The following is a 26,370-nucleotide window of genomic DNA, read 5'->3' as shown; positions in this document are numbered from 1 at the left end:
TGACCCATTTCTGCATTTATGGCAGGACAACAGAACAAGTCCTGCAGTGTGGCTGAAGCTGCAATGATGTTTTCAAAAGCTGTTGGTAGAATCCTGCAGCATTGAATGATGTGTTCAGATTAGACTTAAATTAAAGGTTCAAGGTTAATTTATTGTGTAATGAAATGCAAGTTGTAGTTCCTTAAACCTAAAAAACAATGATGGTTGATTGTTGAGGATGAGTTAAGGAGTCTCACAGCCTGAGGAAAGAAGCTGCTTTGTAGTGAAAGAAAAGAGTGATGAAATTAATTTCATGTCATTGACTTCTTTTGAGGACTCTGCAGCATGTAAGCCCCATATTATACTGTTATTCAGTGTGACATCAAGTAGGCTGTGAATGACTTGCAGACCTGCTGACCCACATGCACACTGATACATTAGCACAAAGGTTGCCAGGGAGACCAGCATACAAGCCACTTAGCTTCCTGATTTCGCAATGAGCGCTGTTGGCTTTTAACACATTCAATTATTGAATTACCAACTGACTAACATTCAAAAAGACATGCAGTGTACTTACTTATGCTGGCTTAATATTAAGCCAGTATGAATACCACAGTTAAGGCAATGTAGCTTGTTCCTGGGAGAGCGACCAGCACAGGATGAATGAAGTAATTCTCCAACTTTGGCAAGAACCTCAGGGGCAAACCCTGATTGAAGGCCCTTATGTGATTTGACCTTGGATCGTTGTAGTCCAGGTTACGTTGTTGTTAGCAGGCTTTTCTCCACTTTCATTACTCAAGAAAAGTTTCAGCTCTGCCACTTCATAAGTCAGTATAACTATTTAGGCCAGAATCCCCCTGCTGCTGCCTGACTGCAGTGAACTGGCAGGAAGTTTGCCACACACACACACACACACACACACACACACACACACACACACACACACAAAAAACCACCTGTACGCTGAGTTTTTTGGCTGTGTCTAAATGTATTCAGAAAGGCATTTCCTCTGAGGAACAAACCAAGACGACTTTGTCCACTGCCCCTCTGCTGGTATTTCACAAGCCGACACCCATCATTCACTGCACTCATTCAGTAGCAGAGTTAGTGAGAAAAATGCCTGACTCCTAGAAAAGTGATCATCAGAGTGAATCTGCGTTTTGCTGGTTCTCACACAAAGAGAAAAGACATTTGTTTTATAAAATAAAATACCAAAAACCTCCAAAGTAGTCAGGTCCGTCTCCCAAAAATTTAGCCTCTCACCTTTATACCGGCGCAATAACTGTAATGTATGAAAGATTTCACTTTAAGTAGTGTGTTAAGGAGATATAAATATATATATATGAAAATATAATCATCAAAGTTCATGAAACGGCGTTCCTACGCAGTATGGAAAAGTATTGAATTTGAGTTTAGTCATTTCCAGGTGTGTATAAGAATGGAAAAAATTATAAGAGTGATAGTACAAATATTATTCATTGACTGAAACATAAGAGTATAGGTTCCACCAGTAAGTTTACATCCTCTTTGAGTAGAAATGTTTGACAGTGGAATGTCGTCCAACATTCTGCATAATAGTGTTAAATAGGGTGGCCACAGTGGGTAAATGCAAGTTTATGAGGGCTGACTAGACAAATAGCAAGCCGGGTTGGCTAAAGATTCCACACCAGAAAAGGCTAGATGCAAACTTGTTTTAAATTCTTCGCCATCTGCACTGTGGGTAAGGCGGCAAGTAATCCATGTGCAAGGGGAAAAGTTCTGTCTTCTTGTCGCAGCTACCTCTGCAACCAGGCTCGCAATGTTTTTGGCCCAACTCAGTGTGAGACCAAAGCTGACCACAACTAGTTATTAACCTGCAAAAGCACAAATTCTGGTATAAAAAAGTCTGTAAAGATTGAATCTTGAATAGTATGGAATTTCAAAATGAAAATGATGTAGGAACCGTGATTAAAAAAAAAAAGAAGCTCATAATCTACAAAACTTTTCAAGATTTTCATTGAAATTTAGTCCTGTTCTGGACAAAAATTACATGTGACTATTACTTTCTTCCAAAAATTGTCATAACCAATGTCGCACTGGTGTTTTGAGACTGAATAATATACTCTCGCAGACTGCCATCTTGTAAGGGGTGATTGAACACTGCGATCAACCCAAACATCTCAGATTTCACTCTCAGTGGAAAAAGTAAATATATACTCTGCCACCACTCTTACGGCAATGTAAGCACAAAGCACAATACAGCACACAGCTGGCAGATTTGTCTCTCATGAGCCTCCTTCAACTTGTCATTCGATGTCATGTGCAGTAACATTCCATGGGTCTCTGTTTGAATCGCTACAGCAGTGTTACCTGGTGTAACCGTCTAAAGTAACTAATTTAGTAACTGTAATTTGGAGCGGTGGCACCAGTGTCGCCAATTTCAACACCAGCAACCTTATAAAGCATTTGAAGGTGCTTCATGCGAAAGAGCACGACAAAACTGCTCTTCCCAAACTTAATGAGACAGTGAGGGAACACATTTCATGTAGGATGAAAGACGTGCAGGTAGGGCTGTAACGATTCATCGAGTTACTCGAGTTACTCGATTACAAAAATTGGTCGAGGCAAAAACTCTGCCTCGAAGCGTCGTTAAATTCCTATGACGCGCAGGGATCTTGAATGTTCCACACGGACCGTTGTTAATACTACTGCGTAAAGTGCCGTACACGGACACAGAGAGCCCTCTCCGTCGCCGGAGAGCCGGAGAGCCTCTCCGTACTCTCCGGGCGCGGAGTGTCCGTCACTCCGTCGCGGGGAAACGGAGACGGCAAGGGCTGTGATTGGTCCTCTAAACTCACGTCCTCACGCTGGTTCTCCAGCAGGAGATTGCATTGCGTATCCGCCACCACGACGGAGAACTGCGAAGGCTCGAGATGACATGCCAGAGCAGAATCAGTTTGTGCGCGTTTAAAAAACGTAGATATGATATCTGCTTTACAGACAGTTGAGACCGACGTGACATGTTCTCCCTCTCTCTCTGTCTGTCTGTAAGTGTGTGTGCACGCGTGTTTGTTTACGTCGGTCCGGAGCTCCTCCCTTCGTAAAACAGAGCGGAGGAGAATTGTAGATGCGCGACGATGAAGAAATTATTAATTAAATGAACACGGTCCGGACCGGTTCTATAGGAAAAGTGACCTTAAATGACTTCTGTTGTGATTTGGTGCTGTGTATAACATAAAATTATATATAACACAGCATGCGTGCACACACATAGGTTGCTAGGTTACCATAGCAAATAGGCCTATCCCAGAGATTATATATTATTTGTTAGTAGGTGGTTAGAAGGTGCAATCCCTTTTTGTAATGTTGTATAAGACAACACTAAGGCAAAATGGCCGTTACTATTTAAGTTTGTATTGATTCATAGTGTTACATGTTATACATGTTTTACAGTAAGTTGAAACTGTATTGTTATTTAATTGTTTGCACTTGCACTAAATGAGTAAATTGCAATAAAGTTTTGGAGCCAAATGTTGGAGTTGTAAGAAATACCTCTGTTATTTAAAGAAATAAAAGCCAAATGGTTGATCATTTTACAGCCACATCATTTTCGTCATGCATTATTTGTTTTGGTTGTTTAAAAATGCAAAAAATATATATATACGATTAATCGATTAATCGATCGATAAAGTGCTAGATTAATCGATTCCAAAAAGAATCGATAGCTACAGCCCTACGTGCAGGCAATCGGCTTTACAACTGACATTTGGACCTCCGACATGTGCCCCATGTCTTTGCTGCGTCTGCACACTGGGTGGAAACAGTGTAGGCGTCAACATTTGCCCTTCAAAGTGTGGTGCGGCAAGCAAACGAGTTCCGTCAGTGAGTTTTAAGGGAATTATTTATTCCTAAAATTAAATAAGTTGCAGTTGCACGAATGTTTTAAACTGTTCTATTTAAAAAGTGGCTGCACTTTAACAGTTTTTAAAGAATTTGTTCTTTTTCGGTTATGACTGAATGTCAAAATAGATGATAAAAGAATGTTGCATGGCAATCATTCTCTTTATCTGAGCCAGGCCATACAACAATGATAGCAATCATATCACATCCATACAGGGTCATCGTCATCTTCTTTTTACCCACATGCACTGGTATCGGATTGCTACTCGGTATTGGCCGAAAACCAAAGCCCAGCTTTCGGAATTGGTATTGAGAAGGAAAAAATGTTATCGGAACATATCTAGTAGGGATCCATTTGGGAGTATATTCAGACCCTTACATCATTTTTAAATGTCATCATCTACTTAATGTGAATTTGTTTTGTGATTTGTTGAGCCGTTTGCACAGTACCACCTTAATTTAAAGAAATGGTTTCAAATAATTCTAAAATGTGACAAAAATGCCTAAAACTGTTTTGTGATCGTTGCCTTTAATCAGGCTTTTCCTCCACGGACGATAACAGTAATTTTATCAACATTATATTACCAGGTAGCAGAATCTTAAACATGGTGTATAAGTATGTGTATAGCAGTGTGTTTAGAGGTGGCTGAAGTGATAGTGATTTGGCTTTCCTGCGTTCCTCGTGCAGGGTGTGTTTGTGTGGTTGCTGAGGCGCTGTAATCTGTGTGGTTGCAGAAAGTCCCTCTGCTCCACAAGCAATCATCTGGAAGATGAGGACTGCCCTGTGTGTTGCACTAACTCAACAGAATATCACTCTGTCTGTCAGTGTTGTTTACTGCTGCAGACCGTATCTCTTCCTGTGGTTACATGGACAGATAGTCCCAAATTACTGTCTGGGGTCTTGGCTCAGTTGTTTATTTGACTTTCTGCACCTCATTTGTCTGGACTCTTACAGTGTACTGCTTGGAGCTGACCAGTTTATGAGTGCTGGTGGAAAAGTGAGTTCATCGTAACTAGAAATCACTGGAGAGCAGCTGGACTCATTACTGACACTGACTGAGAGTAAATGAGTGGTACTCGCCTTGCCGGGAAGTAAATTTATCTCCAAGCGGTTTCACTGCCTGATCCATTATGTCTGCCTGGTCCCCACCTAACTGTCAGCTGAGGCAGTTGTTATCCTGTTCATACGAGACGGTGCTGGTGACCATTGTGGGACTGAGGTGGGACACCGTGTGATTAACAGGCACCCGAATCTTTGAGTTGCTGGTATTAGGTGAAAGGCGGGCCCCTGCAGTAGCATGCTACGAGCTAATGGAGGTGACAGGCTGTATTCTGCCTAAATCAAAAACGTTTTTACAAGATTGTTTTTGGATGTGTCTGAATTTAATTGGTCCAGTCCAGAGTGTAAGTCAGTGAGTCAGAATCTTATTTTTTCATATATCTGCTGCTTCAGTTTCAGTATTGCAGCTGCAAAACAAGCAGGGCTGCAAAGACTACTGCCAAAAGTCATCATCTGACTGTTGAAACTGCTCTGAGATCATCCAGAGAGGCATGCAGGGGAGGAAGATCTGACTAGAATTTACAAAAGGCAAGAGCTCAGGTGCCAAATGTTACGGAATACAGCAAGCTGTTAGGAATGGCTTTTGAAATGAGCAGAGGCATGTGTTAATATTTTGGAGTTGTGGATCCAGCTTTCACATAACCTACATCAGAATTGTTGCTTTGCCTGTTTCTAACCTTGCAGTCACTCCATGAAAATTATCTGATGTCAGTTTTGCACCTATTTGACAGATTACTGTACTGGTATCTGTCTGCATTGATGGAGACCTCATCCAAAACAATCAAATCTTGCATAGAGCAGTAACCCTAGCGTTCTATTATAGGCAGAGCAGACGGTCACGCTGGGCCAGACAGCAGCTGCTACAGTAGGGACACAGACACTGAACTGCAGCCTTAAAAAGACAAACACATGCTTTGTTGTGGTGGTTAGCTTGTTGACGCTGCCACCAAACAAACATTCACCATTCGTCAGTGTGTGTGAGATATCATCACAATCAGAAATTTGCTGTTTTTCAGACTGAGGAGTTAAACTATGAGGCTGATGTGAAGAGTTTTCCTGGGTCATTTACTTGTAATTACAGTTTAAACAATATGACACGAATGTGTTATTGTGTAAGAACTAACTAACCCCTCCACTACCACCCCTCACACACCTTATTTGAATAATCACCTGTGTAAATACCTGTGTAAATATCCACCTGAGCGGTGTTTATCTTGTTGTATATATTGTAATAATATTTTTATCTATTTTTTTATACTTGTTTATATTTTATATTTATTTGACAAACAAAGAGCTGCCATCCATGTTTCGTTGTTTTGTTTTTTTTTTAAAACAGGAGCCAACTGAACCATCAACCTATTCTAATGACATCAATTTGAAATGGCATTATGATGATCAATATGGAACATCCTGGATTCCCTCAACATAGTATAAAATGCTGTCAACCCTTGCTGAGACATATGGTTTGTGTGTGTGTTTGAGCCCTCGGTGCAGTAAAACCTGTATGTTTTGTCTCAGTCGGCAGCGACACAGTAGAGCAGGCACTGCATTTTCTCCCTCCCCTCAACTGCTCTTATCCTCTTTTCAAAAGCTTAAATACTGTGTCTGATGTAAAGGGGAGGGCTGGTTTGAGATCATTGGTCAGGGCCAATTTCTCTTTGGAGGAAGGCCCAGGTGCTGTAGTGTTGGTGATGTCATGAGAGAGTAGAGCCACACCCACAATGTACCAACAGTCAGAACTGAGCCAAGTTAGACTTGGTGTTGCTTGACCAACATAGTTTAGTGCTGAATGACTCTGCCCAGATGTGTGTGAGTGTGTGTAACACAGACAGTTTGCAGTGTAGCCGTCATGTTTTTGTTTTGGCTGTGCTCGCCAGTGGAGCCTCTCTGCTGTGAGTCATGTGTTACAGGGCCACAGCACCCTGTAGTAAACCACCTCACTACCAGTTAGTCCTCTGCAGCCCGCTTATTTTTAGAGGCTGCTCAACCTGCTACACTGGAAGCAGTCAGGCACCCTGCCAGTCTTTATCCCCTCTCGCTCCTCAAGTCAGTGTTTGCTGTTCTCCTTGTGATCAGGAAGGTAATTTAACCAATCAGAGGGTTACACACATTGTATACCACCTGGCCCTTACAGTACTGTTATGTGGATGATTTTTAAAATTTAGGTCAAACAAAGTTGATGTATTGACTTAATTTCTTTGTTGTTTACATCTCATATTTCTTACTCTCCTACCTTGATTGTTTACTAGACGCCCTAAACCAACCTCCAGAGAGTAATAGAAAAAATGTAAATATAGACATTTTTTGACCATTTCTTTATTGATTACCATTTTATATTGTCAGCAACTTGTTTTATCACTGGCACTACTATTTTTTAGTCTATGACTCCTGTTTGATATGTGGTTATTTCTATGTGGTTGTTACCACAGAAACTATCAACATTCCTTCCTTATCTTCTAATGTTAGTACACATAAGAAAGAGTTAGAGTTTATATCACAGATGCACTGAAAAGTATGTAGTTTTTTTTTTATCATAGGAAGGAACACAGGATATTAACTTTAGTGTTCATAGTTGTAATATCACTGGATATTTGTGCTGTTTTAATAACCAGTCAGACTCATAGAGTTTAGGATCTTTAAATGATGGTCTGCTGTAGACACTAACCCAACGTTTTAGAATGACTGCAATGATTTCTGCTAACACTGGAATTTACTCACAAAACATTCAGAACATTTGTCTGGATGCCACATAACTAAACTGATAATAACTATAACAACCAGTGACATTTAACCAGAAGATCAAATAACCAATCATTGTAGAGTCCAGTCCAGAAGTTCTAATCTTTTTTGCTTCTCTTTCTGTCTTGATTATTGCAGGCAATTATTGAAATACCCATGAGCTTCCTGTAAAAACAGCTGTTCCTGCCAAAAATACAAAAGGAGTTATCAGTAATTGTCAATGCAGGAATCACCATAATGTTTGATCACTCTGGAATAGATGCAAGAATGGAGAAACATGATTTGTTAATATCTATGTCTTTGTTTTTCTTATCACCCTTTCAACCCCTTTCTTTCCCTAAACGTTCTCTTATCGCTCTTACCCCTGTGACCTTCCTGCAACTGCCTCTTCCTTTTGCTTTCTCACCTCCTCCTGCCTCTCTCCTCTCTTTGTATCGACTTCCTCTCTTTCTAACACCATTCTTTTCCCTTTTCTTTCCCCTCATCCATATCCTCCCCCTCATCCATATCCTCCCTCATCCTGTCTGGAGTAGAGGTTGTGGTGGAGTATGATTATGATGCACTCCATGATGACGAGCTGACGCTGCGGCCGGGTGACATCATCAAGAACGTGCGGTATATCGAGGAGGATGGCTGGATGGAAGGAGACCTCAACGGGAAGAGAGGCCTCTTCCCTGACAACTTTGTTAAGGTGAGAAGAAGAGACTTTAGGTCATGTTCATTTTTAGAATATCACTGTGCTGTCATGCCACTTACTTGATCATATTAACTCCTGGGTTTTAATGGAGTTGCCTTGTTGTAGAGCTGACTGTGCACTTCCTCTGTGGTTTCAAATGCCTTTGTCTGTTGTTGTTCCATTAGAGATAATTCTATTGAAGCAGTAACCGTTATCAGACTATAGCAGTCTGCGGCTGAGAGTTTTGGTAGCACGCTGCAGCAGATGTGGCTACTGATTTTCATATGGCAAACCAACATCTTGTAATGCTTGGTTGAGAAGAAAGGAAGACATTACTTTGTTGAATCATTTAAATGCTTTTGCAAAATAAAAAAATGAGCAGGTGTTAGGATTTACGTCGTGCGGATTACCTAATTTTACTAGATTTTCCTTTGTCCAAGCTTCGTCTACTGCTGTGGTAAGAATAGTACTGGTAAGTGCAGCCTCTTAACAGCGGTTGTTGTGCTGGATTGACTTATGAATGTGAGTTGACTAATGATAAAAAGCTACAGTCAGAAGTTTTAGTCCAGCTTTTACCAAGGACTGTTTGGACAGATGGTTTGGGCAGATGCTGTCAAGAAAAGGGAGTCCTCTTGGTCCCTGCAGTACAATTCAGTTGTCAGGAAGCTTTTGGTTTCCCTGATTGTTAAAGGGACACTATGTAGTTTTGGAGAAGAAATTCAAACTCAGAATTTTAATATTTACAATATTAATGAGCTAATAATACCAACTTTTCCCATAAGTGAAAAAACAAGCTGTTCTCAGTGAAAAATAAGGTCCCAGAACACTGTTTGAGGCTAGAAAGGTGGCAGGGTCCACCACATGTAAACAATAGGTATGAATCTTCACTGGCCTCACGATTCGATTCGATAACGATTCAGCTGTCAACGATTCAAATGCAAAACGATGCTCGATGCATCTCAGTGTAGATCCTCAATAATCAATGTAACTGCACACGGCTACTTTTTTATCATTTGAAGTTCTCTTTTATTCAGAAAGCCCTTCCAATAATCAGACTACAGCAATCTACAAAATAAAAGCTGCATCTTTTCAATAGCCGTACCTCAGTACATAAACATTACAAAAACAAAGCATTATCCATCTGCAGTGCCTAACACGTTTGTTGTAATCTACAATAATACTGTTTTCACATGGCAGCTTCAAGATGAGAGGCATCTATTGACTCTGCTGCACACACCTCTCAGAGTTGGACAGAGAAGTTGACAGTGCTTCGTCAGATCTTGGCTGATTAGCTGGGCTGGCTGTAACAGTACGGCAGAAGTCACACTTGTCCAGTTCGTGCTTCCCAGCAAGTTCATAAGGTCCGACATGACCCCCGAGATGTCTGTTTAAAAAAATACTCTCTCCCTTCGACATTAGCTTTAAGTAACATTAGTCTAATGTCAGCGCACAATTCAAAGCATTGGAGTAACGTCGCAATTTAACTTTATCAACATAAGCTGCAGACACTTGATTATGTTCTGTCTCTGCATTGATGCAGAATCTTCCATGTCCGCATCGCGATGCATCTTATAATTGAGAAATTTCCACACCTCTAATATAAACAAAGTAAAACAGTATAAATTGTGTTGTCCTTTAAGGTCAGTTTGTTTATTCAGTCATGAAAACAAAGAGAGTTTGTTTATTTAGTTTGTTTAGGCAGAAAAAAAACAGCTTTCTCTTGTCATTAACATTTCTTCACCAAAACTACAGAGTGCTCCTTTTAAGGAAAATTAGATTTATGATTAAAATATGGCCACATGATTGTCTTCCATTCATCATGGCTTGAAAAAGAAATCTCAAATATTACCATCAATAGAGGATTTTTAAGGACAACACACATTTTCCCATTCAGAGTAGAGCCAGGCGATATATTGAATCAGTGTGCTTAATTCTAACTTATGTTTCATGTAAAATGTCTACATTGCAAAATGCTGCACAGTTTATCAGTTCAGCATTAGTCACAATGCAGAACGTGCAATGTCAAGTAAGTCAAGTTATCTCAAACACGTCCTGCTATGACTTTTTTGCTGCGTCATACAAAAGGAGAACTTGCAAGGTCCTCTTTTTCCGTGATTACAAGATAACTTTGTCTGATATAACACATTTTACTCATTTCAGGGTTTTGAGATGCATACAGTTGTTGCTCATGAGGGACATGCAGGCTCTGTGTGCACAGCAGGTGTGTTTTCAGAGACGCTAGTGTTATTTGGTGGAGGAGAGATATGGCAGGTTTACCCTTGGCATCTTCATGAGTTTTCTTTCTTTCTGTTGCTGAACTCTGATGAGTTTTTCACACACTCAGACCCACATATTATTGGTTTTGTATTAAATTGTCATCTCTTTGTTTTCACAGAGCTAGTTTTGAATGATGTCTGTAATTATTTGTAAGACATGACTGTGACTGGCACTTCTCTCACAACATTAAGTTATTACAACGTGTACAAAAAGCTTTCATATATGAAAACTGGCTACATAAAAAGTCTTGAGTCCTGATGGTTAACTGTGATGTGAATAAGTGAAGCATGTACACACCTGCCACAGTTTAAGGGACTGATGTGACCCCCAGTGTCTTGGCAAGTTGATTCAGGCCATCTCTTAGTGAAATTAACAGGTAAATCTACAAGCGAAGCATACTGATAAAAACGTCTGCACAACAGGCTCTAACTTAATGTTCTTCATGAGAGATCATTTGTGGTTATGAGAGGTGACGCCATGGGAGTATACAGTGCTTGGATTCTACCTTGTTCGCCCTGCTGATAAATGCCAAGTAGCAAATGTTAGCTAGCCAGCTGTCTGCAGATAACAGGCTGATGTAGTGTGCAGACTTTTCTGCTCAATCTGTGCTGAAACTGATTATTAAAGTGGATGAATGTGTTTTGCTCAGTTGAAGCATCTGGCACTGAAAGCCAATGGGATAAATGGGATAACCTGTAATTTTAAATATACACAACAATAACCTGTGGGTGGTACAGTCCTTTTATCATTCTTACTCAACTGTGTTACACAAAGACCAAAAAAAAAATCTCTTTTTTGTATCATGCTGCCACCAGATTTCTTTCAAAATCAGGTGAATTAAAAGTGAAATGTAAGTGGAGGTTTGACAGGCTTCAATGCTAAATTAAAATCAGTTGCTAAAAATGCAACAGGTCAACACCCTGTTCATTTCATGTCCTGTAGAAATTCTATTTTAAATCTAATTTGGAGCCCCAGTGCAGCTAATGATTACACTCTGATAACTATGCAGTTGTGGACCAATACATTCACAGTACCTGTGGCTTTGGAAGAGTTAAGTCATAGTCCTCTGTGGTTATGACTCAGTCGTACGCTTGAGGCACCTGAGTTCTCAACTGATATTTAAACTGCTAATGCACTGTGAAATGAGTCTCTTCTCTTCTCTTCTCTTCTCTTCTCTTCTCTTCTCTTCTCTTCTCTTCTCTTCTCTTCTCTTGATTTTCTCATTCTATAATCCAACGTAGTGAGATAGGTAATCAGCTAAGAAGCCTGGCCCAGTCATTGAGCTTGGATAGTTAATCCTCTAAGGAGCCTGCGGGCTGTTGAACTTTGCCCCTGACAGCATTACTGTCGTCTGAGATGTTGTCTTCTTCCTGCTCTCTCTTATTGCCGTTTTAGCAGATCGATAGAGGGGACATGAAACATGCCCGGGGGTGAGATGGTAAGGGATTTAAAAGTACTTAACTGACATGAATGCATCTTGTTGTTGAAGTACCCTAAAAATATATGTATCAACAGAAGATTGTCTTGAAGATAGGAATGTCCGTGTATTTCTGTGGCTGTGCAGCCATCCGTTTTCCACTGTTAATGCTGGCAAAGTGTTTCCTGGTGTGTAAGATTTGATGTGACTCACATGACAGACTGGATTGGAAGATTTTTAAAATGTTCTAGGATGATGATGATGATTATATTAATCTATGATTAGACCTTTTAAATTAAAGGACACCTTTAGGATACAATGTAATGTGCATTAAAATGTCAATGTGTTAATTAGGAGAACAATATCATGTTGCTTCCAGCTGAAACCACACCACCGAGCCCTTACGGGCGAACCTTGTAATAAATGTATTTTCTATAGACAGACATTAACAGGCTGTGCATACAACAGCTTATGAAATGTAAATATACATAGGCCGAACAAGAGAGAACAAAACATAATCCTCCATCAGAGGTTTTTTTTAATTATATTTTTTTAATTACGTTGATATTTGAATGGAAAAAATTGTGGTAGGAAATAAATAAATATATAACATTTGTATAGTGGTACATGCCTACTATGTAAGGTGTGTCATACAACTCAGAAACCATCACATTTAATCACTGATCATGCTTAGTGACACATTTTATTATTCAGCACTACTGAAAACTTTTGTTGCTCTCTTCCTTGTTGACAAAACCAACAAATTCGGTTGAAGACCAAGCAGCCTTACGTGAACGTAGAGGTCACTGCTGGATGGTCCACCATGAGCATTTTAGCCAGGGGTGTGTTTGATTTGGGCCACTTAGTGTACTTGCTGAGTCGTGCCCTAAACCAGTGATTACCTGAGGTGATGCAATTTACAAACTTAATTGCACTGTTGTGATTTTTTTTGTTCTGTTCACAAACTGCTCACGTGAGATCTCATCCCTAGTACCATCTTGCACTTGGCCAGTGAGCGTACACATTTAACATGTAGCCCTGCTGATTTATATGTCCAGTGTTACCAAATAAGTATTGAGGTTTAATATCCAAGTCTATTTAAGACTGCCTTTTTAATAATGCAACACCCTCGCCCCCTTTATTTACATCCCCTGTTGGTGATAAAAATGGATTTTCATTAGATGGTTGCCCTCTGGTAGAGCCACTCATGGTGATTATCAAACTGTAAAACAGTCAAGCTGATACTTGTGTCCACATGTCAAAGTACTGAAGTCCATACAATGAGATGACTTTGTCTAGAAATGGATAAACCTGAAACACTCTGAAAAGACTCAGCTGTTTGCCTCACCTCTTCAGTAAAGAGTGGTGTAGTGTTTCTTAGATATTAAGCTGATTTGCTGGCCAAGTTCTCTACTTCAGCCATCAGAGAACATACTGAGAAAAATCATTTGTTAGCTGAGCATGCTGGAAGAAGACATGGTGCCTGTGCAACCTAATTAACACCCACATGAGTGGAAAAACAGTTTGTAGGTGTGTGTCTGAGCAGTAAATGTGATGTGTGGTCCCACTTTTGAAGCTCTCAGCATAGACCTTTTCACACTGTTCAGCAGCGTCAATGAAATACACACACACCTGAGAGGGGGGAGGTCTCTCTTCACTTTTCTATTTTCTGCAAGCTGCGGATCTGAAGCTGTTTACTTAACCAGTCTGTCTCTGTGACTGTAGCTGATAGGGATCTACCATTTGTCTTTCTCTAACTGTGTTGTTTCTCCTCTCATCTCTGTCTGACTGCCTGTCACACACACTCTCACACACACACACACACACACACACACACACACACACACACACACACACACACACACACACTCACACTCACACTCACATTGAACTTCCTCTTGAGTGGAATTGCAGAGTCAGCGTGTGTGAACAGGAAGTGGATAGGACACATACATACACATGATGGCACACACACTTAATTGCTCCCAAATCCAGATGAACCAAGAAGGCACCATCATTTACATCAGCAGCTAAGAAAAGGTCATTACTGACTTTTGCAAGAACTGCAAGAACAACACGTTCAATTTGGATTTACTGCACGAAGACTACTGTATAAACCACTTTGATCTCCTTCAGCAAGTTTAATAGTCACCACATAGCCAAACCATTTGCTGCTGTGTCCCAGGCTGAGTTTAAAATAAATTGATTTTCTCATTTAAATTGATTTTTATTTAATTGATCTGTTACAAACTCATACAAGCCAGGGATCAATCTTTCAGTTTTTTCCTGTGAATGCATGTCAGGATCCATGATAAAGACCAAATGCGGATAGACCAAAACAGTCATGCAATTAAAATCTTAGCTGAGCTTCTCTACTGCTTTTTGGTGTCAGTTACGGCTGCACTGATTCTATCCTGTGCTGTCTGTTGGTGTCAGCACAGGGACAAGGACTTTGTGATGCACTTTGTAAACTCAGAAATGTTTAATTGGGTGAGCACAAAAGCTGTTTAAAACCGGAAGATGACCCTTTTTTTCTTTGTTGAAATACATAGGTTTACATTGGTCATTACTTTCTTGTTCTTTCACTACAGAAACTTTAAAAAATAAATGTGTAAAATCATGACAATATCCCATTCAGTTCTCCATAGGCAGTTTTTAACCACAGATCTCCAAAACCATCTAATTAAATTCTTAATGATACATTAATGTTTTTAAGAATGCACCACATTTGTGGGTTCCTTGTGCAATTGACAATATTACTTCTCTCAGAATGTCTTTCATATCCAGGAAAAAAATATATTGTAACTGACATCAGAAATGAATGAAAGCAGGACCTTGTGAATCAGAATCGATCAATACTGGATACCAGTGGCCGTACCCAGCTCTAGTTGTGACAAATAATGTCACATGTACACTTTCAGAGGTGGCCAGTGGTTGAGGTGTCAGCATGCTTCAATCAAAAGCCATGTTCAGACTAACCTGAGCTTGTGAGTGTGAAACGCAGCCGGTCGGTGTCGGTGTCCTTTGGGTGTTTGAGTTTCCTCCCACAGCCCCAAATGTAAATACAAATACATACCTGGTTGTCTGGCTGTATGTGTTTAGTCCTGTGATAGACTGGGGATCTGTCCAATGTGTACTCCACCTATTCCCCAGTGCACGTGGGGGTACACCCTGCACAGGCTGAGTGATTATAGAAAATGGACTGATGTGTACATAATGTCCTCATATCCCCCATCTGTATACTCGTTCACTCTGTAGTGAAGGTATGATGTGGACTTTGTGCTGTTGTCAGGGAGTTTCCCCGGCTGGGAGAATGTGGCAGCTGTTTTACAGCCGGCCTTGTGACATGATTGGGCTCATTAGCAGAAGCTACATATAGCATGAGTGGGCTGGAGCTAGTACAATGCTGCATTGAGCACTGATGCAGGTTGCCATAGTTATGGTTTACATCGTGTTTCTTTAGCTCCTGAGAATGCAGGTTGTCACATATCACTTCCCCTTATATCATGTGAAACTGACGCACCTTGTTTCACACGTCCCCTGTCAATCCGACATAATGCTAATCTGTTGACAACATTGTGACCATCTCGGCTGCCGACCATCTACATGATATTCATTTTTGTGCACTGAGCTCCTGGATGTAGAATGGAGATACATTGTGTTTGTCGTTAATGCGTCTGTATGTTTCCAGGTTTTCTAGATGACGACACTGTGTTTTGGCTGCAGTCCTGTTCTTGGTTGTTGTGTTTTTTTTTCTTAAATTGCACCCCAGTTAAAATCTACTGACACAGTTTCCCGCCCAGCTGCAAACATCTAATAAATGTCTAAATATTATTATTCACTGTTGGTATAACTACTCTGTAAGGAATATGAGGAGTAGATGCATTCAATGCATCTGTATATCTGAAGTGGAATTAAGAATATAAACCACAAATGTAAAATATTTTGTTTGACATCATGAAGGTAGAATGGTAGTTTAATGATAGAGACACTAAAGAATGAGTCCCATTTATTACTGTGTGTCTTGTTTTTTTAGGAAGTGAAGAAAGACTCCAAAGAGGTCAAGGAAACAAAGACTGAGCCAAAAGAAGAAACCTCTCAGCCTCCAAGGAGAGAGAAGAGTGCAGGGAACGTGGCTCACCTGGTTCAGAGGATGAGCACTATTGGCATCCCAACAGGTGGCTTCCTGCCTCAGCCACCAGCAGCTGCAAAGAGTAAGTTGTTGCTGTTTGACAATCCTTTCCAAGTATAAATTCACACAGAGTTTTCCTGGTGTACAGGATGAGTTTGGTTTACATTCAGCTGATTATAAAAAGATCATAACTCAACAGTGATTGTTTTATAACAAAGAATCTTCAATAAAATCCATGCATTTCAAAGGAAAAAACAATGACCAGCATTTGCCTTTTTAATGGCAAAAAATCTTTAATGGATTTTTTTAAAGGGGCAGTTTTAGATAATAATACAAACTCAGAAATATGTATTTTCTCCATAAGTGAATAAACAAGCTGTTCTCAGAGGAAAATATGGTCCCAGAACAGGGTGGCAGGGTCTGCCACTTATAAACAAAGTCAAACAGTAGAAATTATTTTGTCCTTTAAGGTCCTTTAAGGTTGTTGATTCAGTTTATTCAGTTATGATTTAGTTTTATTTAGTTTGTTTAAGCATAAACAAATCAGCCAATGAAGATCTTTCTCTTCTCATTAACATTTCTTACATACCAGAACTACAGAGTTTTCCTTTAAAGTAATGTCCTGCTAAGTGACTACTACAGATACTGTTTATCCTCTATTGAGGAAGCAGTAAGATGCCTGTACACTCCTCTCTGATGGCCATGGTGGAGTTGGCACTGAGTTTGAAGGTTTCAAACTCAGTGCATTGTCTCACAGTAAATCCCATTAATGTAGCTTCTGGCAGGTTTAAAGAAAGTTAACTTATGTGCAAATATTATTTCACGTGTGTCTGCTGTGTATGAGCTCAAGCGTACTGTCATGCATACACAGCTGTGTGTTGCATACCTGCACCGTGTCCAGTCTTGCTCAAAGACTCTATCAGGAGTGCACTTTTATCTTTGCCTTTTCCACCTAGTTACTGCTACTATAGCCCTTTTCACACAGAGATTCTGCAATAACGCTGCAATGAAAACTCGCCTCTACACTGCCTTTGTTTGTTTACACTGAACCAAGCAGCTCAAGTGTGTCAGTTCATACAACATGCCGGCATTGCGGAACCGTAAGAGGCATGAATGTACTCATCATAACGTTGAGATCTGTTTTTTTTAATTGTGTTTCCACCTGTAAATCTGAAAATGTCTCAGCGAACTGTTTCTGTTACGTTTCTTGCTCTCAATGACATCACATAATCGCAATTAGTAAATAGTGGACCCTGTCCAGCCCTCACTTGTGGTGAGAGATGCTGTTTTCCAGGGGGAAGTTCACTATAGACTCTGTAGGGAGGGCTGACCGTTGCAGTGATTTTTTCCTCATTCAATTTTTTTTCTATATAAGTTGCCAAAGATGGTTACTACAACAATACAGTGGTGGAAGGTGACAAAGACATGTTGAGTTTTTTGTTTGAAGTCTCGTCACAAAATCATCGTCAGTCAACAGCAGGAGCTGCCTGGCTCTCACTGCTGGGGACAGACGCTGTTTTTAGGGCGGAAGAGTGACAAAGAGTCGGTAGGACAGACAGGATGACAGACACTTTTCCATGTATAAATGTGGTATTTTTTTCCTCAGTTAAGTTGCCTGAGACACGACCTGCCTCCAAAATGTTGTTTGGTCTTGTAACTTTGCTTTGTGTGTTGAAGTGTGGGACATTTCTCTTTTTTTGATGAGTGAAGGATCTGTTTAGTTGTCAGGCTGAACTCCATCAGAACGTCACTCTCCTGTCCCGCCCTTCCGGTGTACCCTTACACACAGATGTCGTTTTGCCTCTGTTGCGGCCCTGTTTCTACCTCCGCTGGAGGATCAAAGGCGGAATGAAACTGTCCCCCCATTCCACCTCTGTAATTTACCTACAGATGGCGAGGCGGAATATCTTGCAGTATTCCTGCCTTGAAAAGGCAGTGTGGGTGGGTGTTACATTTCTATTCGTACAGATTGGTATGTTCACTGAGGATTCCTGACTCGAGAGCTCAACTTCAGAGAAAACATTAGTGAACAAAAGAATGCTGATAAAATCAGCTTACGGTGTTTTCACTTTGTGACATGTAGTGGAAGATCGTCAACTTGTCTGTCAAGATATTCTGAAACAGGGCTAACACACACTTTAACACATTTCCACCAGTTGACAATGTCTGTCTGAGTTTAAAGTAGAACTGATGAGGCTTGTGCTTACTGACCATCATCTACAATTGATGTTTGAAAACGATGATTGTTGATTACAGCTGGTTTTAAGATGATTCATTCATTTATTGTGTGCTGGCACAACATGTAGTTATGAATAGTAGAAAGATCTTAATAGGTCTGCGGTGCTAATCCAAGAGTGACTTCCTAAATATGTGTTTTCCATAAGAACTAAAATTGAACATAAAGCCTAGAATGAAAAACATTCTAAGCGTTGTGCATTTCTTGTATGTTGGTACCTTGAACATATGACAGAGGGCTCCTCCAGCACCTGCTCTGCTCCCTGCTCTGCAAACTGCTGTCACGCAACATGATGTTAACAAGCAGGAGAAATGCTGCTTCTTGATTGGACTGATTGAATTAATCAGCAGGGACACATGCACTATATACTGATAAAAGCCTCATGCACCTGCAGTGAAAAAGTGGAAAAACTGCAGTGATGCTGACGATAAAATACTGAACATGTACTGTAGATAAACTAATGCTGACCTGCTCATGAGGCTCCGTCATTGCATCACACCGAGCCTCTCCAGAAATGCTATTTCTCACACTGAGAGTGGATGTAAGGGTTTTTTTTATTTCAGAGTTCTCAAACTTGGGGCCACTGCTGGTATTGCAAATCTTAGTAAGATGTTGGGCCACTGCTTCAGTGCACATGGACATTGATTCTATAAGTCTGTGCAACTCTTCTGAGGATTGTCCCTCATTTGGTGTTTTAATGATGGTGGTGCTGTCTAACACATTGGCCCTTAATCTCCTATAGGTGTTCAGCTGGGTTGAAATCTGGTGACTGTGAAGGCCATAGCATATGATTCACATCATTTGCATACTTATCACTCCCATCAGGATAAAAACTTTTCATCATTAGATAAAGGTGATCACTCTGAATATCATTGTATTGATTTGCAGTGACCCTTCCCTCTAAGGGAACAAGTCGACCTAAAACCGCCCCAAAATCAAAATGTTGGTTTACTTTATCATCATCTATAGTTGTTGGTTAAAAGTACTGACATTCAAAATACCTTTACCTCCAAACTTTACTCATCTGAAGTGCTTTCATACATTTATTTACTATGAACTTGTTGTGTTGTCACAGCAGAGAGTCTCAGTCCTGTTGTGTGTTAAGCTGTTGGCTCTATCAGCTTCTTTAGCTGTTAGCTTCCTCAGCCAAACACACCACAGGACTCTGCCTCCCACTGACTGCTAATAACAGCAGCTAACTCGCTCTCCTCCTCCTTCATCAAAGATTTGTTGTCCACAATCTTGCAAATCGGGTGTGTCCCCAATTGATGCCGTGTTCACTGCCCCCTTTTCAAATTATGAAGCATCGTAAATTTCATAGGTCTCACCAGTAGCCAGCCAGTCACAGTAACTATAGAGAAAATATACGTGGTACTTCAGTTTTGTTAGTCCATTTGCTGAGCAACATACAAATGTCCCTTTCATCCTGGAGGATCACTGTTCATCCTGAACAAATTTTCTATTGCCATGGGACAGCTGGACACTGTTAGTTTCGAGTCCTGCCAGTAGAAAGGTTTGCTCTCCAGTTTTGGTTTTAAAAAGATGCTCCTGGCTGTTGTCATTAGATGAGGTAATTCGTGGTAAAAGGGGACCAGGTTGTTGCTGACTTTCCCCGGTTCGGTCTCCGTTGTAGTGAGAAAAAATTTGGTGTGCGGCTCTGCTTGTTTTAAAGGGTGTGTCTGGCGCCTGCCACAGGATCACCTTGCAGAAAAGTCCCAGAGTTCCTTGTTAGCAGGGTAAGGGTTCTTGCTCGCCTGCCTACTTCCTGGATTGTTTGCTTTAAAACCTGTCAGAGTTCTCACACCGCCCCCTCTGCCATTCCACAGGAGACAAAGACATGCCCATACACACAGCATAGCTCTTCTCATTTGATAAAAACAAAAACAGTGACTGGCACGAGCTCACATGCACTTTTGAGGACGCCACACAGCAGGTTGGTTGACTGATCTGGTGTTTTCTGTTCTGCCTCTCACAGAGCCGAAGAAGAGACAGTGCAAGGCGCTGTTTGATTATCAGCCAGTGAATGAAGATGAGCTGGAGCTGAAGGTTGGAGACATCATTGAGATCATTGAAGAGGTACATGATAGATTATAGTAATATCTAACAGAGTCTAATATTACTGTTTTCTTTAGGGAAGCCTTAACCTGGGATATGCACATTGACCTTTGCTGAACTTGAAGTGTTTGTGGTAAAAACAGCACAGAGCGTATGTTATTGTGTATAGTGTGTAATTTGAGACATGCTGATGTAAGTGGAATATTTGCCACCACTTAATGTATTTAGCCACCAAAGATACAGCAACTGTTAAGTGGGTTTATTTGTGGTGTGGCAAGTCAGAACAAGTCATAGACAGGACTGTGCTGCAGTCAACACTGTGAGGAACAAGAAGTGCTAATAATCTGTCGAAGGGGAAATCTGGGTCTTAAAACATGTTAATGATAGTTCTAATTGCAACATACAAAAACATTTTACTGTATTTATTTAGAATGTTCTATTATTTACCGGCATATCCTGATAGATTTTGTTTAATTTTTTTAGTTAAGAAAAATGTGGGCATACATCTGTTGATCTATAGCACCTAGGGTGATTTTAGTGGAACTTAACCTAAGAGCTCAGTCCCTGAGGTAGATGGGACCTTAGAATAACCACATTTTTTATATATTATATTAAAAAAATACAGAAACAAAACAACATTTTCAACAGTGACTATCTTCTCTGCGCAGGTTGAAGAGGGGTGGTGGAGTGGCAGCTTTAACAACAAGTCCGGACTGTTTCCCTCCAACTTTGTCAAAGAGCTGGATGCCACAGGAGAGGAGGCAGAGTCCAACGACACGACAGCAGATGAGACGGGTAAGACAGAAGCAGCAGCCACATTAAAGCGAAGGGTGCTGCAGCAGCAGCTAAGTTGGAAAAACACTGGGGAACGTGTGTTGGAATTTTCTGTGTGGTTACACTACATATCAAACAAAGCTTTAGACAGGTGCACTTGCTACAGTTCAGCAAAGAGATTGTTTTGTCTTGTTCTTAGATTCAATGTGAATGTAGAGCACTTATAAAGATCACTTGAGCCTTTTTTAAACATTCGTTTGGCCTTTTCATAAAGAAGAGATGATGACTTTCTCTTCCCTCTTATTCAGACATTTATTCTCTGCTTGAGATTTTGGAGAATTGTTTATGCAAAGCATCTCTCACCAGTTTTTTGATTATGTTCTTTTTGCATTATGGCCATTAATCCATTGTCAGTGTAGTCCTCACCCTGTTGTATCTCCTCTCCAGATGGAAGTGGAATGGAAAGCACCCCCACCCCCACATCGCCTCAACCTGCCTCAGGGAACGGAGTTATCGCTCAGCCCAAGAAGATCCGAGGTGTCGGCTTCGGAGACATCTTCAGTCAAGGGTCGGTCAAACTAAAGGTCCGACTGCCAAGCCCCGAGACAGAGGAAAGGAAGGAAAAAGTAAGTGTGACATTAACTTTGGATATTCGGTGTATGAAACACAATATTGTCAATATGTCCTTTTTGCATATTTAAATATGTTCCAGGTGATTTGTGATTATAAAAACACAGGGTTGCATAACAAAATAAAAGTCATAATCTCCTTCATGCTACACAAACATAGAACATATCTACAGTTATTTATAAACTTACATGTGTTGTGTGGGGGGACTGTAAAAAGCAGCAGCAAAATGGTGACGATTATATGGTCAGGATCTTTACATTAAAAGTTCGGCATCAGGTAAACACTGTCCATCCACTTGGACTGTGTTTGAGCACCAAGCATCAATGCAATAAACGCGAGTCCACGTCTCCTCATCCTGCTGTAGTCCTCCGCTCTGTCCAGCTGCATCTAGGACAGCGGTCTGCAAAACCGTCTCTTATTTCCCGTCCCATTTGTCCGTTTCATTTTCCTGCAACCAGACATTATCCAGGAGCAGCCTTCAAACCAAGCTTGATTAGCATTGCTCTCATCCTCTCCCCTCTCCTCCCTGTGGCGGACTGGCTGGTCAGGTTGGATAGTTAAAGATGCCATGGGCAGTGATTGTCTCAATATCTGCTGCTCTTTACCTGAAACCTGTGCTTTCTTCTCCAATGCTGATGACAGTATTTCTGCCATAGGCAATATGTGTTTCAGGAACAAAGCTGAAAAACAGAACAGTTAAAAAACAAAAAATGAAATAAAATTTGAAGGCATTACTGGCTGCTGCATCTGCATGAGACAGTGAAGTATTAGCAACATTGGTGAAGGACACAGAGACGGAAACTTTCAGTGAATCATTTTCAGAAGGAAAGCATGTTTTTAGAATAGTTGTAGACCCACTGAATTGTACTGAAAAGTAAAATTACCAAACCACTTAAAGATTTTTAAAACTTTTTTGAAAAGAGTACACATTGGATTCAATATGGTAATGCTTTGTCTGTTAAGACATATTTTTCAGTGAAAAGTTACAGAGACTTTGAGCTTAAAATAGGGCAATCCTTGAAGTGCTGATGAGATCAATTGATTTGAAATGAAAAATGTAGGGAGAACCTTTACTGCTCGTGTGCAGCCCTTTTTAAAGGAATAGTTCACTCTAGAACGAAATTCAGTCATTATCCACTCAGGACTGCAGGACGGTACCCCCGCGGGTCTCCAGCTGCACTTTGAGGAATAAGAAACTACATCGGAGTTCTCATCAGCATGAGGGTGAGTCGATAATGACTGAATTTCGTTCTAGAGTGAACTATTCCTTTAAGGGTTTGGTTTAGCTCGTGCAGTATGTATTTTAAGGCGTTCCTATTCAGAGGAGCAAGATATATAATTGCAGACACAAAACTATCCAAAATTGAACATGTGGGAAAAGCAGGTGTGAACTGTACGTCACTTTGATGATACTCACACAGAGGGTGAGAGACTCAAGCCTGACATGTCTAAAAGGGCTCGTATACTCCCTCAGAACTGCTTGTCAGAAGGTTTAACAGCTTCGGTAACCCTGTGCCCTGCACCTCTCCAACGTCGAAAATGTCTGTAACTTTAAAAACAGTGTGACACTTGCAACAGTTCATGAAGTGATTAGTCTTGTGATCGAAGGTGAGAAAGAAGCTTTCGGTAACACCTTTTTTCAGCTAGTACACAACTCTTTCTGTCACTTTTCACATGTACAGCTGAGTGCAACACTATGAATGCCCTCTAGGAGAGACTGTCTGAAAATGTGCTCTGTTCTATCAAGTCTCTTCGTTTGTGTGACAGCCAGCCTTCTCCTGTTTCTTCGACTGTGGCTGTTCATAACACGTATGAACACTCAACTGCCTTCAAACTAAGCTAGCTACTAGTTCACAATGAAAACACTTCAGTGATACCAGTAAAGGAGACTTATTTTACAGTAGCTCTGTGTTCAGCACTACACCACAAGCAGCAACAGAACAGCCTGGTCATCTTCACATGACTCTACCTTTCTGTTTCCCTTCTCTGTTCTCTTGCCTTGAATGTTTATTTTTACTCACTTTCAGTGACGTATAAGCTCCAGTCCACTGTGATAAGAAGCTGTCGATCACATGCTTTTCAAATATACGCTTTTATATTATTTTTTTACCTTGTTAGTCCAAGTAGTCTTGTTATAACATAGGATTCCAAAAATTCATTCTACCTGTCATCTTTTTCTTGAGCTGTTAACAGGCTGTTTAATATTTCATCACTCGCAGCGCTGTTGAGATGAATACATGTGTAACACATGTCAAAACAGCCTGACATCAGCTCTTACTTATGCATATCAGATGAACTGTGGTGGGCTTATTTATATCTGTAGTCTTAGTGAACAAATTCCACTGAGATGATGTAAGATTTTATTTGCGGCAGGCAAAAATGTCAAACATTTGCTCCTTTTCTGCTTTTCTTTGTCATTTACAACAGTAAAAGAGTATTTGGGTTTTGGTCTGTTGGTTGGACAAAAGAAGCAATTTGAAGACATCACTTTGGGCTCCAGGAAATGATGTCAAATTTTTTGACATAGACTAAATAATTAATTGTGAAATAATTGGCAGTTTAATCGATACTGAAAATAGCCATTAGTAGCAGCCACCCTAGGGCCTGTGTCCACATAGTGTTTTTGTTGGGGGTAAAAGCGCCGGCTGTGCGTTCAGGAGTGCAGAGAGAAATGCTGCACATGCATTTTGTCCCTGTGACAACACATATCTTGACAATCGCCCCTGTATGATCCACACCGCCCCTTTGCATTTAACTATCAGTTAGTTTTTTATTTGACATCAGGACATCAGAGCAAGGAGGATGTGGGTGCATGACATGATCCAGGAGACAAAAATACGGTGAATATTATTGCCTAGGCCAGGAAAAAGAGCCACGATGATGTCACAAGAGCCTTTCTGAAAAGTTGAGAAGTTTTCAACTTGTGACACTCTGAAAACAGACGCTGGGTGCTGCGTCTTTTCTCTGGGCAGCCGCCTGCTGCCACAGACACTCGCTCCTCATTGGGGACTAAAAAAGACGCTGGCGCTCAGAAAAAAAAACGCTATGTGGACACAGAGCCTTAGTCTCAGTCTATGTTCGGGTCAGCCTGACACAGATTTACTTTTTTGAGAACTCACACTGTTTAGTGTCTACACTGAAAGCACATGCCCAGATTCATTTGAAGATTCTATTTATTGTCAATACTCATGTCTTGCTGTCATCAGCACATGAGCACGACATTATATTTATGCATGAAATAACCCTCAAGCTGGTTGGAACTTTTTCTGTCTATTCACTTATGTGAAATTGACCTACTAAACACAAGTTTAAAACACACTGTATTCTCATTAGTGGCTTGTTGATAATAACATACTGACATGCAGGTAAAGACTCTCAACTCAATTAGTTTATCACGTAACTCTGTTCTGACACTGTCCCCTCTTTTCCCTCTCTCTCCTCTTCACAACAGCCCTCACACTCTCTTTCACCACTAACACGGCTTCCTTCACTCTCCTCCACTCCTCACATACCACCACATGTCGCATGCTCTCGCACTCTCCTCTCCTCAGGATTTTTCCATTCGGCCTTGATCAGAACACATAATCCTGCTCTGCCTGCAGTAGTCTCAGGACATAACGCATCCTGCTTGTGACATTTTTGACATTTATTTTGTACTTTTTTGGATGATTTTCTGTTAATCCGAAAAGTTCTGTTAAACACCTTTCAGGTACTTGTAACAGGTTAAACGTAGTACAGTCCTATTTCTTTAGACTTTGTTGCCTGTGACTCACTGATCATCACTTCCGAGTTGTAACATCAGGCAGAAATGGTGCAAGCCTTCTGTGTTTGACTGTTTACTTTCTTTCAGTAATTACTGTTTCTTTCCGTATCCTCTACAGTCTCTACCTGCTAACCCCATAATTAACAGCATCATTCATAAACATTCTACTTGAATAGACAGAGTCAAGATCAGATGATGCCACCCATTCGGTTCATAGACAGGACCTGGCCCGTCCACATGAAGCCACATATCCACTCATGTGCGATAAATCATTTCCATCTGTATGGTTTGCTTCATTTTAGCCAATCCCATCATTACCATCAGCTGCAAAGCCCGCCCATCCCAACATGACAGACTCGAGAGCAGACGGAGACAACAAATCCAAAGGTAAAACCCCGTAAAAGTACAGAAACAGGATGCTTTGATGTGTAGAAAGTGTATTCAATGTCACCAATTCATTGTTGTGTGAGAGGCAAAACAGCTGTTCTGTTTTACATGTAAAGCTGCCGTGTTAGCCTTGTTAGCTTGATTTGCATCTGTCATTAGTTACAGCTCCACTGTTAAATTTGCATCCGACTCACTTGCAAATGCTGGAAACATGTTAACAATTTTCACCAGTTATTCAAAAGAATTGTCGTGAATTGTATGTGGTATGTGTTTGAGGGCTATGTTAGAATGTTTATATCCACAAGAAGTCTGTCAACTCTCTTTTAAGACATCTGTGCTTATCTGTGTGCTTGCATAAAAAACAAA

General features: G+C 40.6%; 1 protein-coding gene across 1 annotated transcript in view; it reads left to right on the top strand.

Annotated features, from left to right (window-relative positions):
* Positions 1-26,370, top strand: part of cd2ap (CD2-associated protein) — a 68,826-nt gene that overhangs the window by 8,751 nt on the left and 33,705 nt on the right. The window contains exons 2-7 of the mRNA XM_084377912.1: positions 8,191-8,348; positions 16,064-16,241; positions 20,371-20,471; positions 21,119-21,245; positions 21,672-21,850; positions 25,920-26,004. Coding sequence (XP_084234038.1) covers positions 8,191-8,348; positions 16,064-16,241; positions 20,371-20,471; positions 21,119-21,245; positions 21,672-21,850; positions 25,920-26,004 — 828 coding nt within the window. The remainder of the gene's footprint in view (positions 1-8,190; positions 8,349-16,063; positions 16,242-20,370; positions 20,472-21,118; positions 21,246-21,671; positions 21,851-25,919; positions 26,005-26,370) is intronic.

The sequence above is a fragment of the Pagrus pagrus genome (genome assembly GCF_965226575.1).
Source record: "Pagrus pagrus genome assembly, chromosome: 16".
NCBI classification, from domain to species: domain Eukaryota; kingdom Metazoa; phylum Chordata; class Actinopteri; order Spariformes; family Sparidae; genus Pagrus; species Pagrus pagrus.
Note: the sequence above shows the minus strand (reverse complement) of the source record. Positions and strands in the feature narration are given on the sequence as shown.